This window comes from Pseudopodoces humilis, chromosome 21 (assembly GCF_049639895.1).
Source record: "Pseudopodoces humilis isolate 2021_Gansu_Grassland_sample_001 chromosome 21, ASM4963989v1, whole genome shotgun sequence".
In the NCBI taxonomy this organism is placed as follows: domain Eukaryota; kingdom Metazoa; phylum Chordata; class Aves; order Passeriformes; family Paridae; genus Pseudopodoces; species Pseudopodoces humilis.
Window position 1 is genome coordinate 8,705,834 of NC_142220.1, and position 12,501 is coordinate 8,718,334.

A 12,501-nucleotide genomic window follows, 5' to 3' on the forward strand; every position below is an offset into this window, starting at 1 on the left:
TTCGTTCCCTCGTTTTTTTTTTTTACCTTTGGGCTGAATGGAGTTTTAGCAGGGGAATTGGCATGTAGGATGTCTGGCATCAGGATTATACCTAAAGCAGCTGCCAAATAAGCAACTGTTGCACTGTAAAAAAGTGTTTGCAAATGCATTTTGAAGTTTGAAATGGAAACTGTGTACTCTCCCACACATTTATTTTCTAATAAAACATCCACAGTCCAGAATAGGTAATATCCAACAGTGCTTAATTTAACCAGGATTAGGAGCAGGATCAGTTTAACCCTAGTGAGTGCTCCAGTTAAAATTAGTTGCCACAGGGTGTCACTCCTGCCTTGCACAGGTGGAACCTGCCAGGCATTTTCCTCTCTCTTCACACCCTACAGCTCGTACAGTTTAGAATATAAAGCTCAACATTTCTGGTGTGGTTCTGCAGCTGAAGCTCAGTGTTCAGGAGGCTCTGTGTGGTTGGTGTGTGATCTCTGCAAAAGGACAAGTGAGCCCTGGGTGTTGCTGCTCCACTGTCGTGGTTTGGATGCTCGTGCTCAAGGGAGGTGGATTTACCCTGTGTGGAACCAGCAGGGATGGGGAGTGTGGGGTAAATACCTGTCCTGTGGGGTTGGAAATGAATCAGCTTTAGTGTCACCAGGGTCATCAAAAGGCTTTCAGAACTGGCTCCTCTGTTGTGCTTGGCTTAGGGAAAGGAACAGCTGCTGGGCATATTCCAGCCCATTGAGTGTTATTTCCTACCTGTCCTAAGGTGACATAAACCTGCTTATCCAGCACGAGAGGTTCCCCCTCCCTGTGCTGACAGGAATGGTTTGTATCCCTGTGCCATGAATGGAGAACTGCTCTGGGTGAAAAGTGCTCTTCTCCCACTCAGCTTGAGGGGTTTCCTCAGTCTCACAAGTTGTGCCAGCCTAGGAAGGGAAGGGAGGGAAGTGGGTTTCTCCTGGCAGCAGGGCAGGGGGGTGCTGGGCTGAAGTGTGGGTGATGCTGCAGCATCACTGACCTGCTGCTCCCACCAAACAGGGCAGCAGAGCCCTCAGCTCTGTGGTCACACAGCCCAAACCCTCCTGATTCCATCCCAGAGCAGTTTGTGGAGCTGCTCTTGTGCCAGTGCAGGGAGAGTTTGTGGGCTGGGGACTGCAGGCGGCGGGCACACCTCGGAGCGGAGCTCACAGAAATGCAGCAGCACGGGCTGGGCTGCTGGGAACTCACCAGTGGCTGCTCTTAAAGCCCAGAGGTTCCTGGCAGCTCCCTGCTGCTCTGGGGGTCCCTTAAGGCAGGACAAAGCAGAGTGAGTCGAGGCTGCTGGCAGAGCTGGCATTGGAGTGTCACAGGCTCCTGCTGCTCCCGTGGCTGAGGGGTCCCCAGGCTGCTGGGGCTGCCCAGAGCCCTGTGCACTGCTGGCTCCTTGCAAGTGTGGTAAGATGGGTCTGATACTCAGTGCCATGTAAACAGAACAGCCTTGGAATGACCATTCAGGATCTGGTGCTCTCTGGGGTACTAAGTGGCATTTCTCTCTTACATGTACATAGTTCACACATTCAACAGAAGCACCCATGTATTCTGTTTTTTTCTGGTGATCCTGCAGTGCTTTAAGGAAGTGTGTGTCTCCACTGATCTCCAGCTGATAATTTCCATGTATCCATGCTCCTGTGGATTGTTTTTTTAAGCACTTTTACTTCTCCTGCATGAACAGCCATGCAGCAGGGAGTGCCAGTGGCTGGTGACAGTTCCCCTGGCGATGGCAGCACTGCTGGGACCCAGCTCACCTGGAGGAGGGACAACAGCAGCCCTGGCAGTGCCACCTGTGCCCAGCTCACAGAATGCAAAGAGAACTCCAGACTGATCCCTTTTCCCCAGTGCTGTGCTGTTCCTGCTGGCACGGTGCCCACACAGGAGAAGGAATTTTCTCAATTTCCTTTACAGAGGCCAAACTATTTGAGTCATTTGAGATCACACATAGGTTAGGTTTGGTTATTGCAAATGCAGAATTGGCAACCAACAGAAAGGAAAGTGCATCTGTTTTAAACACAAAATGCTGCTCATGAGGTTCCATGTTTCAAATTTATTCCAGATGCTCTTGTTGCAGCTGCTCTCTTTGTTGCTCCCCTTCTCAGCGATGTCCCTGTTGTTGAACCAGTTTAAATCTCACCTAATTCACTGTATGGCCTGGCCTGTGCTGGGAGCCAGGCAGGCACTGCAGGGGTTGTAATCAGCTGTCTGCACAGGGGCTTTGTGGAACTGGGGTGGGAGGAGGAGAAATTCCACCAAGGTAAGACAAAACATACCTCAGCATTCAGAGAGCTCTTCCTTCACCCAGCCACACAAACCCACGCCTGTAGACAGCCATGGACTCATTCATGGAGATGGCTGCTGTTCCCACCATGTGTAGAATTCTTTACCTCAGTTTACCGTGGTTTCTTGTTCAGGTTTTTTAAACAGGTCACTATTCGCCAGTACATGCCAGGATTTTAATACAAATTTTCAAAAAGTCATTAAAAACCACTGACTCTTGTCTGGAAAACTCTACAGAACAAGGCATATTACCTTAACAAAACATCTTGGCACTCCTATAAACATCTTATTTTAAATGTTCTGCCCTTCAACAGATGACAGTACCCAGCTTTCTCCAGTAGTTTTTACTCACTGCTTTGAATTGTGATAGCAGAAAATGAATGTTACTATTTTTGCTCTCTGCTTTCCATACACAATGCAGTGAGGTTTCCAAAATACACAGCCTAGGAGTTACTGTGCTCACTAGACAAATATGAAATCGTTTCTTTTGCATCTATGGCACTTCAGCCTTGAGTGTGGCAAGTAAAAGATTAAATAATTTGAACTGAAATAAAAGCATTAGTCCCTCTTTCCTTCTCTTTAATAGCTCTTTGGAATAACTAACAGTACTTGTGTTTGTACGAGTGTCTGGGAAAGAGCTGTGAGAATCACGTTTCCCAGACTGTGTGGAAAGAGAAAAGAATTTGTTAAATATATTTAAAGATGGCTTCATGGCCTGTACACGTAATAGAACTGTGAGCCCTGTGTTTAATTACGTTGTCTGGAATCACTGAAGGAATTTGGGCAGTGAAATGGTGGAGTAGTTAAGAACAACATTCATCCCCTTTTATGTAAAGTTTGGTTGGAGACCTTAGGGAATGACCATGATGATACACAGACTAAGGAACTGTTATTTGGCTACGGGATAATGTAATTCCTGACACAGTATTTCTGATCATTCCACACTGTTTAAACACAAGCCATGGCAAGCCACTTACCCTGCATGGACTGAACCTGTTTGGCTAAAAGGAGTTCACTCTTCAGCACACAGACAATAGCAATGTAAAAAATTCATAATAATTTCTTCCTTCCCTTGTTAAAAAATGAAAAGCCCAGGACTGTGGTGGCCAAACTCTCCTGAGCTGCTGGAGGGGAAGCACAAACCACCCTGCAGTGAGTCCTGCCTTGCCTTGGAATGTTAGTTTGGCATCCTGACAATCATGAAATGTCTTTGAAATTCTGCTGAAACCTTCTGCTCATCTTTTTTTCTTTCCCATTTTCAGCCATCCCTTCCCAGTGAAGCTGTTCACCCTCTGTAAAGAAGAGATCAAAAGGTCCAAAGACATCCGGAAGCTTCGCTCCAGCATAGGAGTGTGAGTTAATGAAATCAATCTTCTCTCCTAGGAAGTGAAGAATATTTAACTTGCCAGATGTAACAGGTCTGGTTCATGTAGAATTTAAATGGAAAATACACAGAGATACATGTGATTGAAGGTTGTGAGAGTCTCAGAGCTCTGGATGATCTGATAAAGTTGTTCAAGTTTTAAAATTCTTACAGTCCTAAAGATGCTTAAAGGGAATCGTTTGCTTTTTCTTTGTAGAGAGCACAGCTTCCCCTCCCTGCCTTTTTCCCAATGTCCATCTTCATCCTAGTCTTCAAAATGCACTTGTGCAGTTATAACACAAGATCTGTTTTTTTCTGATATTTTCTAGATTTTGTGGCCTGATTCAATTTCAAGGAGACATGAGAGAGAAAGTTTTCTTCCAGTTGTTCCTCCTCCTTTGCCATCCCTTTCCTATCGTAAGTGCTGAAGACTTTGCACATTATCAGCTCTGTTCTTTACCATACTTTACAAATGAAAAATAACTGAAAGTGTATTAAAGCAGCATTCTCTTTAGCAGGTATTAGTGTAGAGAACAGGCTTTATTTCTCAAGGATCTGCTCCTGACACTGCTGGCTGCCTGCCATGTACCTGCTGTGCCACACGTGCTGCCCTTCCACCTCCTGCCCTTACTGGTTAAACTGGGAGCAATGCAGGTGCCTCAGCCATTTGTTTCTGGGAAGAGCTGTGCACCATTTAGTGCTGAAAGCTCCAACCAGATAAGTTACTCTCAGTTCTGTGACATTTCTGAGAGTAGCAACACTGGAGTAGGGCTGTTCAAGGAAAATAAACTTTTTCATCAGGTGTGATAAAAGCTGGTGCAGTGCAGGAAGGTTTAGCAGAATTTTTACCTTTTTCCTGTAACTTAACAGGACACAAAAATCTGAGTATGTACAAGAGATCACATATATGATGACACTATTTTAGTCCTTCAAAATCTGTGTGGACTTAGGAAGGCTTGGGGTTTTTTTCATTGCACAAACCTGGGAGCCCCTGACCCTGCAAAGTTTGGTACTTGAGGTTTCTGTTACATTTCCATGTTGTGTGTTTTTGCTCCATGAGGAATCCTTTGCAGGAGGGACACAATGTAAGAGGAGAGAGATCATTTCAGTTCTGTGGTTTATTGGTTTTTTACATCATAAATGTGTTTTGTTTTTACAGATGGGTCAATGGGATTTGGGTCCAGAAATAACCCTGTAATTCTTTTGCCTTCCTTTGGCAAAGTTGGGCCCTTTCCAGTTGGGCCATTCTCACATGTTTGAATTCCTTCCCTGTGAGGGACAGAGGTGTGGAAATGGGAAATTCTGCACCGAGTGTAGGAGCAGGAGGTCCATGGGGTGCTGAGATGAAATTCCCTGAGGTGCAGACGGGAGGTCCCTTCCTGCAGGAAATCCCTGTCGGAGGCAGGTGACACAAGGTGACAGCAGCCAGCTGAGGGACCAGCACCAGTGACGGCTCTGGGCTCTTCCCTGTGGATCAGAGCATCCAAAGGAGCCCACAAGGATGGTGAAGGCTCTTGAGGGGAAGCCGTGTGACGAGCAGCTGAGGGCACTTGGTGTGTTCAGCTGGAGGGGACTGAGTGGAGACCTCAGTGGTGTCACAACTTCCTCATGAGAGGAGGAGGAGGGGGAGAGGAAGGGCAGACACTGATTCTGCTCTGGGGTTACCAGTGACAGGACTTGGGGAAGGCCTGAAGTTGTGCCAGGGGAGGTTTGGGTCGGATTTCAGGGAAAGGTTCTTCCCCCAGAGGCTCCCCAGGGAATGGGCACGGCCCCGAGGCTGCTGTGGACACCTCAGGGTGCACAGGGGCTGCTCCTGGGGGGGTGCAGGGCCAGGACGGGGCTGGAGGATCCCTGGGGGCTCTGCCCACTCTGCCCCTCCCGCAGATCCGGAAGACGACGGCGAGCCAGGTGTACGAGATGCTGCTCACCTACAGCGACGTGGTGGACCCAGCCATCGTGGAGCAGGCCATGGGCATCCTCAGTGACACCAACTGGTGCGTGCAGTGCTGCCCTAAAACACCCCCCGTGCCCTGCAGTCACCAAAACACGCTGCCTTTGAAAGCTGGGGGAGGAAGCTGTAAGAAGTGGGTTCAGCTCTTTAGTGCTTGCAGGCCACGAAAGCACTGCTGCAAGAATTCCTCTCTTCTCAAGAACTCTCCAGGATACTGGCCCCGCTGCAAGGGGATGTATAAAATCACCATTAGATAAAGTAAAATACCCATATTTTTCTAACTACATAAAAAGGGAGGAAATCTTGGAAGTTTTCCATGAACCAGAGACTGGGCTGTGCAAACAGTCAAACTTCAACTGTACAGACAGTTTCTTGGCATTTATAAGCACTGGCAGGATTTGGGGAAAGGAAGGATCTCTGCAAGCTGGAAAACAACAGAATTAGCAGAACAGCTCAAATCTCCCATGAAATGTAATTACTCAACATGCTACAAGCGTTGTATTCAAGCAAAGATTTGGAATTGGAGCAGTTGAGATGTTTCCCAGGCATAGGATGGCATGAATTAAACAACCACTTCATGGAATGTAATTCATTTTTTTCCCTCCTTTTACCTGTACTGTTACCTTCTTCCAGGGACAAGGGAAGAGGGTCCTGTTCTTCATGAGCATGATCCAGTGACTTTCAGAGCAAAGGAATCATTCCATGAGCAGCTCTGCAATGACAGGAGCAGGGAACCAGCACTCTGGCACTGGATTTTCCCCTTTCTGCAAATTCTAGCATTGGGCATTTTCATCACCTGGGCAGATAAAAGGTTGCATAGCTGGGAGATTTGAGAAAATACAGAATTTTAAGATAAAGAATTATTTTATTAGTTTTGCTGCCTTGTTAAATATTTTTCCTTGTCACAGACCTGGGCCAGCACAGCAGTCACAGAGAACAGACAAATATAGAAAAATATATCATTTATTTAGTCATTATATTAAATGGCTGTCTTCATTGACATTTCATGGAAATAAATTTATCCCAGACAAGCTCAAAGAACAAATATACATTAAGGGTGGGTGACAGAGTTGCAGACTGCATGTTACATTGTTTGGCTTTTATGTAGTTTCCAGTTTATTTCTGTGCTTGAGCTTATAATAACTTTATATTTGTGAAAAGAAAGCTGAGTTTATCATTAGGAGGGGTGGCTGCTGCTCTTTTTTCTGAATTTTCCAGTGCAAAATTAGAACAAGAGTCTCAGGTTTGAAGGGGTGGTTGCCAGCAGTTCTGCCTGTGGTTACAATTCCTTGTTTACGTGGAAATTTAGGATTGTGTTGGGTCTGACTCAGAATTCCATTAGGAAACCTGCATTTAAGAGCAGACTTGCTCAGGAATTGCATGAGGAATTTGTTATCTGGCACTGAGCAGGATGAGCTGAGTGCTGTCACAGGGGATGGCTCCAGGGCCAGCACTCACAGTGGTGCAGGAGAAGCAGTGGCAGTTCAGCTCTGCTCATAAAGAACTGGGTTCCTGAATCCAAACAAAACACTTCTCCAGAAAAATGAATATTCTCTTTTTCACCCTGTCATTTTTAGGGTGTGCCTGGCTTTTTCTGGCTTGGAGCAAGCCCTGGCTACCCTGCTGCACTATGGCCATTGCTCTGAGGTGAAAGACAAAAAGCTCATGTACTCAAAACTGATTTATCTTGGTATATTAGTTTGTAGAAAAAGAGATTTGAAGTTGTTGCTGTCACAGTGAGCTGCTTGTTTTCCTCAAGCTCTCCCAGTGCTAAAATAATCAGTCTAAATTCTGAATTTCCCTAATAGCAGCAGGAAGACAAATGAGAATTTGATATGGTGATTACTGGATACACATATTTTCCTTGTTGGGACTCCAGAAACTTTTATCATGCAGTTGTGTCATACAGAGTTTAAACAAATTACTCTATAAATAATAGATTTTGTTTAGCCACAGGAAAGTTTCCAGGAAATAAGATAAATTGTCCAAGGTGTGAAAAAAAAGTTGAAGTGATTTCTAACTTGCCCTTTTTCGCTTTTTCTCTATAAAGAGGATGGGAGCATCTTCTCCAAATCCAATAACTTTAGAGAATCAATTAAATGAACTTCCAGTCAAAAGGGCTGTACAAATCAGTAGGGTTTTTAATATAAAACTCTATAAAATAATAGTCTTGGTCATTTTATTAGCCACTGGTTACCTGTGGCAGATCTGGTGGGTATTTGTGGTTTACCTTAGGGTGGTACAAAAATGGTCCATTACTCTTCAGAGGTGACACAACAAAAACTGCTGGCATTTGAAATGAGCATGAAAGGACAGAGCCACTGTGATGCAGGGCTGACCCAGATCACTGAGCGAGTGATGGATGGATGGATGAGTTGGATGGTTGTATGGATGAGTGTGAATTAACTGAAACAACCTCTGCTCTCCCAGGGAAGCAGAGCTGCCCGTGGTGAGGGAGAGACGAAACTGCCTCTGTGACCTGCTGCAAGTGCCCCGACCCCAGCTGGTGACCAAGGTGAGGTGGGAACGTGCTCCAGGGGGTGCTTTGTTCATGGAGGTGTCCTGAGCATGTTCCCAGCCAGCTGCAGAACACGTGGGATGGCTGGAGCTGGTGCCTCAGGCCCTTCCAGCCTCATTCCAGAGAGCATTCCAGGCTGGCAGCGCCACATTCCAGACACAGATGTGCAGCCACTGCTCCTCTGCCCTTCCTGGGGAAAGGGAAAACACAGGAACTTCTCAATTTCAACAGCAAGATGATGACATGAGGTGGTGTGCAAACCACAGGATTGCAGCACTGCCTCTGTGCATGAATAGCATATAAAACCATAGTGTATGTGTGTATATATATATATATATATGTAATATATATATATATGTTATTTATATTTTTAGATAGTTTGGATGTGCCCACCTAGCTCAGTATTTCAGAAGTACAGAACTTTCTGCTTTGGTAGGGGTTCTAAGAGAGGTTTTTAGTGATTTTACAGAATATGTGTTACTGTGTGTATATAAATATTTATCTTTCTTTAAAGACTAATACTTAAGACACTATGAATACCCTTCAAAGACCTCCTGCTGCTTCATAGCAATTTCTTCACTCATTTTCCAGTTTTTACCACCTGTTTTTAGTACAATTTTAAGAAACCTCAGCTAACATTTTTATAATTCTCTAAAATCAAGACTCTGAACCTCCTGCCCAGACAAGGAGTTGTTTTTAGAATGAAAACTGACCCGAGTGTTGCTTTTAAAGATTTTCTATCAAGTAATAGAAAGGTTATGCTCAAAATAAGAGATCTTACAAGATGAACTCTCTGATCACAAAAAAACTCCTTATTTTAATTCTTAATTATTGAAGGCTGAGAGAAGATTGATGCTTAAGGAGAAAACTGTCTCTGGGATAAACAGAATAATAAGAAATATCCAAATACACGTCCAGGTATCTCCAATGGAGCTGGTACAGGTGGGATCTGGATCTTTTGTGCTCACTTTGGAACTCTCCCTCTTGCTCCCCTGAGCAAAAGCAGTCAGTGTAACTTCCAGCCCAGAGCTGAGCCTGCAGCTCACGCTGCCACTGAGGAGGAGGAGGAGGAGCTGTCCCAGCTGTCCCTGTGTCCCCAGTGCTGCTCCCAACACTGCCCAGAGCTCAGCTCAGGTGGGAGAAGCTGAGAGCTGAGAGAGGAGGCCAAGCATGGCAGGATAAAAAGGTGAATGAAGTTGGCTTCAGCTGAAATCAACACTTTCTACTCCTTTAAATTTAGTACAACTAAATCTTGCTGGAGGACATTTCAGACCACGGTGTTAAAAGGACTAAAAGGACAGCTTTGCATTTTCTTTGCTGTTCAGGTTTGTTAATTACCTGGCTGGGACAGTGCCAGGACAGCGATGCCAGACACCTGCTCCATGTGACATGTCCTTTTCCTTTCTCTCTGGCAGAGCTCAGCATGAGGAGGAGCCCTGGCTGCTGGGCTGTCCTGGAGCTCGTGGTTCCTGTGCTGCCAGGATGGGAAGAGGCTGAGCTGTGGCTGGATCCCCACATGCTGGATCTCAGCAGAGCTGCACAGGACCCTGCACTGCTGCACAGGAGAGGCAGAGCCTGTCTGAAAGCACAGATGTGCCACAGGAAGACAACCAAAATTCCATGTTTTCAATTTTTAATGTTGCTGTCTGGCAGGTTCTTGTCATGCTCTGTCACACTGACCTGTCTGGTTTGGTGTCAGTGGTTTGTGACTGAACGAAGCCTGTGCTTCTACACACACCAAGAATTAAACCTGACCTGCTGCACTGGTCTCTTCAAGATTTATTTTTCAGAGTGAGAATGGCAAAACTCAGTGATGCTGAAATCACCCTGAGCATCAAGTGTCTCTGTGGAAAAGTCTGTCATTCCTATGTCACAGTCAAACAAAAACCCCAGGTTTCACTTCAGCTGATGTCAAAGCCTCTCCTACCAGCTCGTTATGTAACTGATTCAGGCAAATTGTTTTTGTGGTACACTCAGTTTTGAAGCAGGTGACTCAGTTCTTCAAGCAGCTGCCAGGAATCCAGCTCATTTCTTACCCCTTATGAAATGAAATAGCTTCAAAATTGATCTTTAGTGAGGTCAGTGGGATGGGGAGGTCAAATGCACAGGCCACATCATATTGTAATTACACTGTTATTTTATGGCTGTAATTAAATCCCACTATCCCAACACTTGAACAGTGGCTGTGTGTGTATACAGACACTTCTCTACAAATTTGAAAGGAAGGAAAAGTTTAGGCAGAGAAGCTAAAACCAAGGCATTTTCTCTGTGAAGTAAATGTTGCAAACTGCAGGTGCTCACTTCCAACGCTCCAACCCGGCTGGCTCAGATTCTGTTTGGTTTTGAAGAAAGTAACTATGAATGAGCTTATTCAACACTTAAGGATTCTTGCAAGCTGGACTGGCAGGTGGAATTAGTGGAGCTCAGGGTTCTTCACTGACTGTTTCACTGAGCTCCCACTGAGCAGAGCTATTGGCCACGTGCTGTACACACCCCAGGAGGAAATGCTCCTTCATCCACAGCCCCTGTGCTGCCCCACTGCCACTCAAAGGGAACTTTCTTGAGAGATTTTGGGTTGTAGTTACACCTGTAGGTCCCTGCTGCAAGAACAGCACAGGCTGTGCTGGCACAGCCTGAGTGTCCAGTGGGGGAAGGTGCAGTGGAAATGGTGAGGAGCTGCAGCTGGGCTCACCTGGCTGCCAGGTGCTGCCAGAGCCACAGCTGTGCTTCTCACACAGCCCCAAAGCTGAGGATGCTCCCTTTGAACCAGCCCTGGCCTCTGCAGAGCCCTGGGAAACACCAGCAGCTCTCAGAGAATGTCCTGGGAGCGGGGAAGGGCTGAGGGCTCCAAGCAGTGTGTGACAGAGAACTCTGCACTTGCAATGCTTCAGGCTTTGCCCGAGGCTTCCCTGTGATTGCAGTGCTCTGGAAACCCAATAATGGCCTGTGCTTGGTGGGTGTTAAAATTAGAAACAAAACTAGAAACAAAATTTCCCACTCTAACTGAGTGATGTGCAACTGTAAAACTGAGCACACAGCATTACCCAGGTGTAACTGTGACCTCCCTTACAAAGGGGTTACTCAGCCCAAAGATTAAATTAACAAAGCACAAATGACTCAAATGTTCTAAATCCCTGAAGAATTTGGTCTTCCTGCACCCAGAAACACAGAGAGCTGCACACTTCAGTAGCACTGCCTCACCTTGGTTTAGTTAAAGTGATAATAATCAACCCCTTCCTTCAGGTTCAGCGTGTCCAAGTTTGTTTCAAAGGCTCCACCTGTCAAGTCCTGTGAGGAAAGAACAAGAAAATGAGATCAAACTCATTTCAGGTTGGGCTACTGATTCTTTAGACCACAGAAAAGAAGTTCCATTTGCAGAACTAAACAAATAAACCGAGGCTCAGGAAAGTTTCTACTCAAAAATTCAGGGTATGTTGAAAAGTTCAAATTTAGTGTGGGGAGACTATCAGACAACTCCTCAAAAGGGCTGCTCAGCCCAGCTCTGCTCCTGTGTTTGCTAACCCAGACATGGGCAGAAAATGGACCAAGGGAGTGAGCTGGACAAGTGCTTTGGGTGGATTTTGAGCACTGATTAAGTTGTCTGATAAAACAAGCCCTTCATCAAGCAGGTGAAATACTCTGCAGAGTTAAAGGTGTTTGCTCTGGGCCCCAGTTGAGTTATCAGGACAGGAACAGGGTGCATTTGGTCCATGAGCAACCTCAGTGGTGTCATTAGGATAACAGGGAAACTTCAGCATTCCTGAGCACTGGGGTCTTCCTGGAATCCTTAATTACTGATCTTAAAGAATGGCACCAAGAAACCCCCAAAAATTAATGATGACAACACCACAGGTGGGGGATGAAGCAGTTGCTTGTGTTTGTGTGGTTGGCCCAGCACAGCAAGGGTGATGTTGTAACTGTGAATGTTTAGGATGGGAGGTTACAGAAATGGAGTCCCAATGAAACTGGAATTGAAGGAGTTGGGAAAAATAACCTGCTTTATAGAGGGGTCAAAAAAATACATAAGAGACCAGATGCTAAAAAAGTGGCAGAGTTGAAGACGAATCTTTCATTCCCAGAGCACAGGACAAACCAGGCAGGGCTGTACAATAAGAGATCTAACCACCAATTTTCTGAAAACTTTATACAAACAAACTAGTTCAATTACTATGACAGAAAAATAAAAATCCCTTTCATTTCCAGCCACTGGAATCCAAGCCAAGCCAGGAATCAATGCAGCATTTTTAAGTTTGTTTTTACCTCCAAGTGAGAGCAAACAGGGAGCACAAACCCTTGGGTGAAGTGCTCTGACCAGCTAAAGCCACACTTCCATTCTCTTCAGCAAAAACACACACACACAGAGCAGAATTC

At 45.6% G+C, this 12,501-nt stretch overlaps 2 protein-coding genes across 7 annotated transcripts in view; one reads left to right on the plus strand and one right to left on the minus strand.

Annotated features, from left to right (window-relative positions):
* The window catches only part of TBCD (tubulin folding cofactor D), a 115,167-nt gene extending 104,860 nt beyond the window's left edge, over nt 1-10,307 (plus strand). Inside the window, exons 35-39 of one of the 2 annotated variants that reach the window (XM_005526819.3) lie at nt 3,561-3,650; nt 3,991-4,078; nt 5,546-5,655; nt 8,043-8,127; nt 9,546-10,307. In XM_005526819.3, the coding sequence (XP_005526876.2) occupies nt 3,561-3,650; nt 3,991-4,078; nt 5,546-5,655; nt 8,043-8,127; nt 9,546-9,557 (385 nt within the window). In that variant the 3' untranslated portion in view covers nt 9,558-10,307. Of the gene's footprint in view, nt 1-3,560; nt 3,651-3,990; nt 4,079-5,545; nt 5,656-8,042; nt 8,314-9,545 lie in introns of those variants that run through there. The other variant, XM_014255891.2, reaches the window with a different exon arrangement.
* The window catches only part of QTGAL (queuosine-tRNA galactosyltransferase), a 103,618-nt gene continuing 99,303 nt past the window's right edge, over nt 8,187-12,501 (minus strand). For all 5 annotated transcript variants that reach the window (XM_005526820.3, XM_088065326.1, XM_088065324.1 and 2 more), the window contains 2 exons: nt 11,332-11,418; nt 8,187-8,320 (listed from right to left, as the gene is read on the minus strand). In XM_005526820.3, coding sequence (XP_005526877.2) covers nt 11,338-11,418 — 81 coding nt within the window. In that variant the 3' untranslated portion in view covers nt 8,187-8,320; nt 11,332-11,337. The remainder of the gene's footprint in view (nt 8,321-11,331; nt 11,419-12,501) is intronic.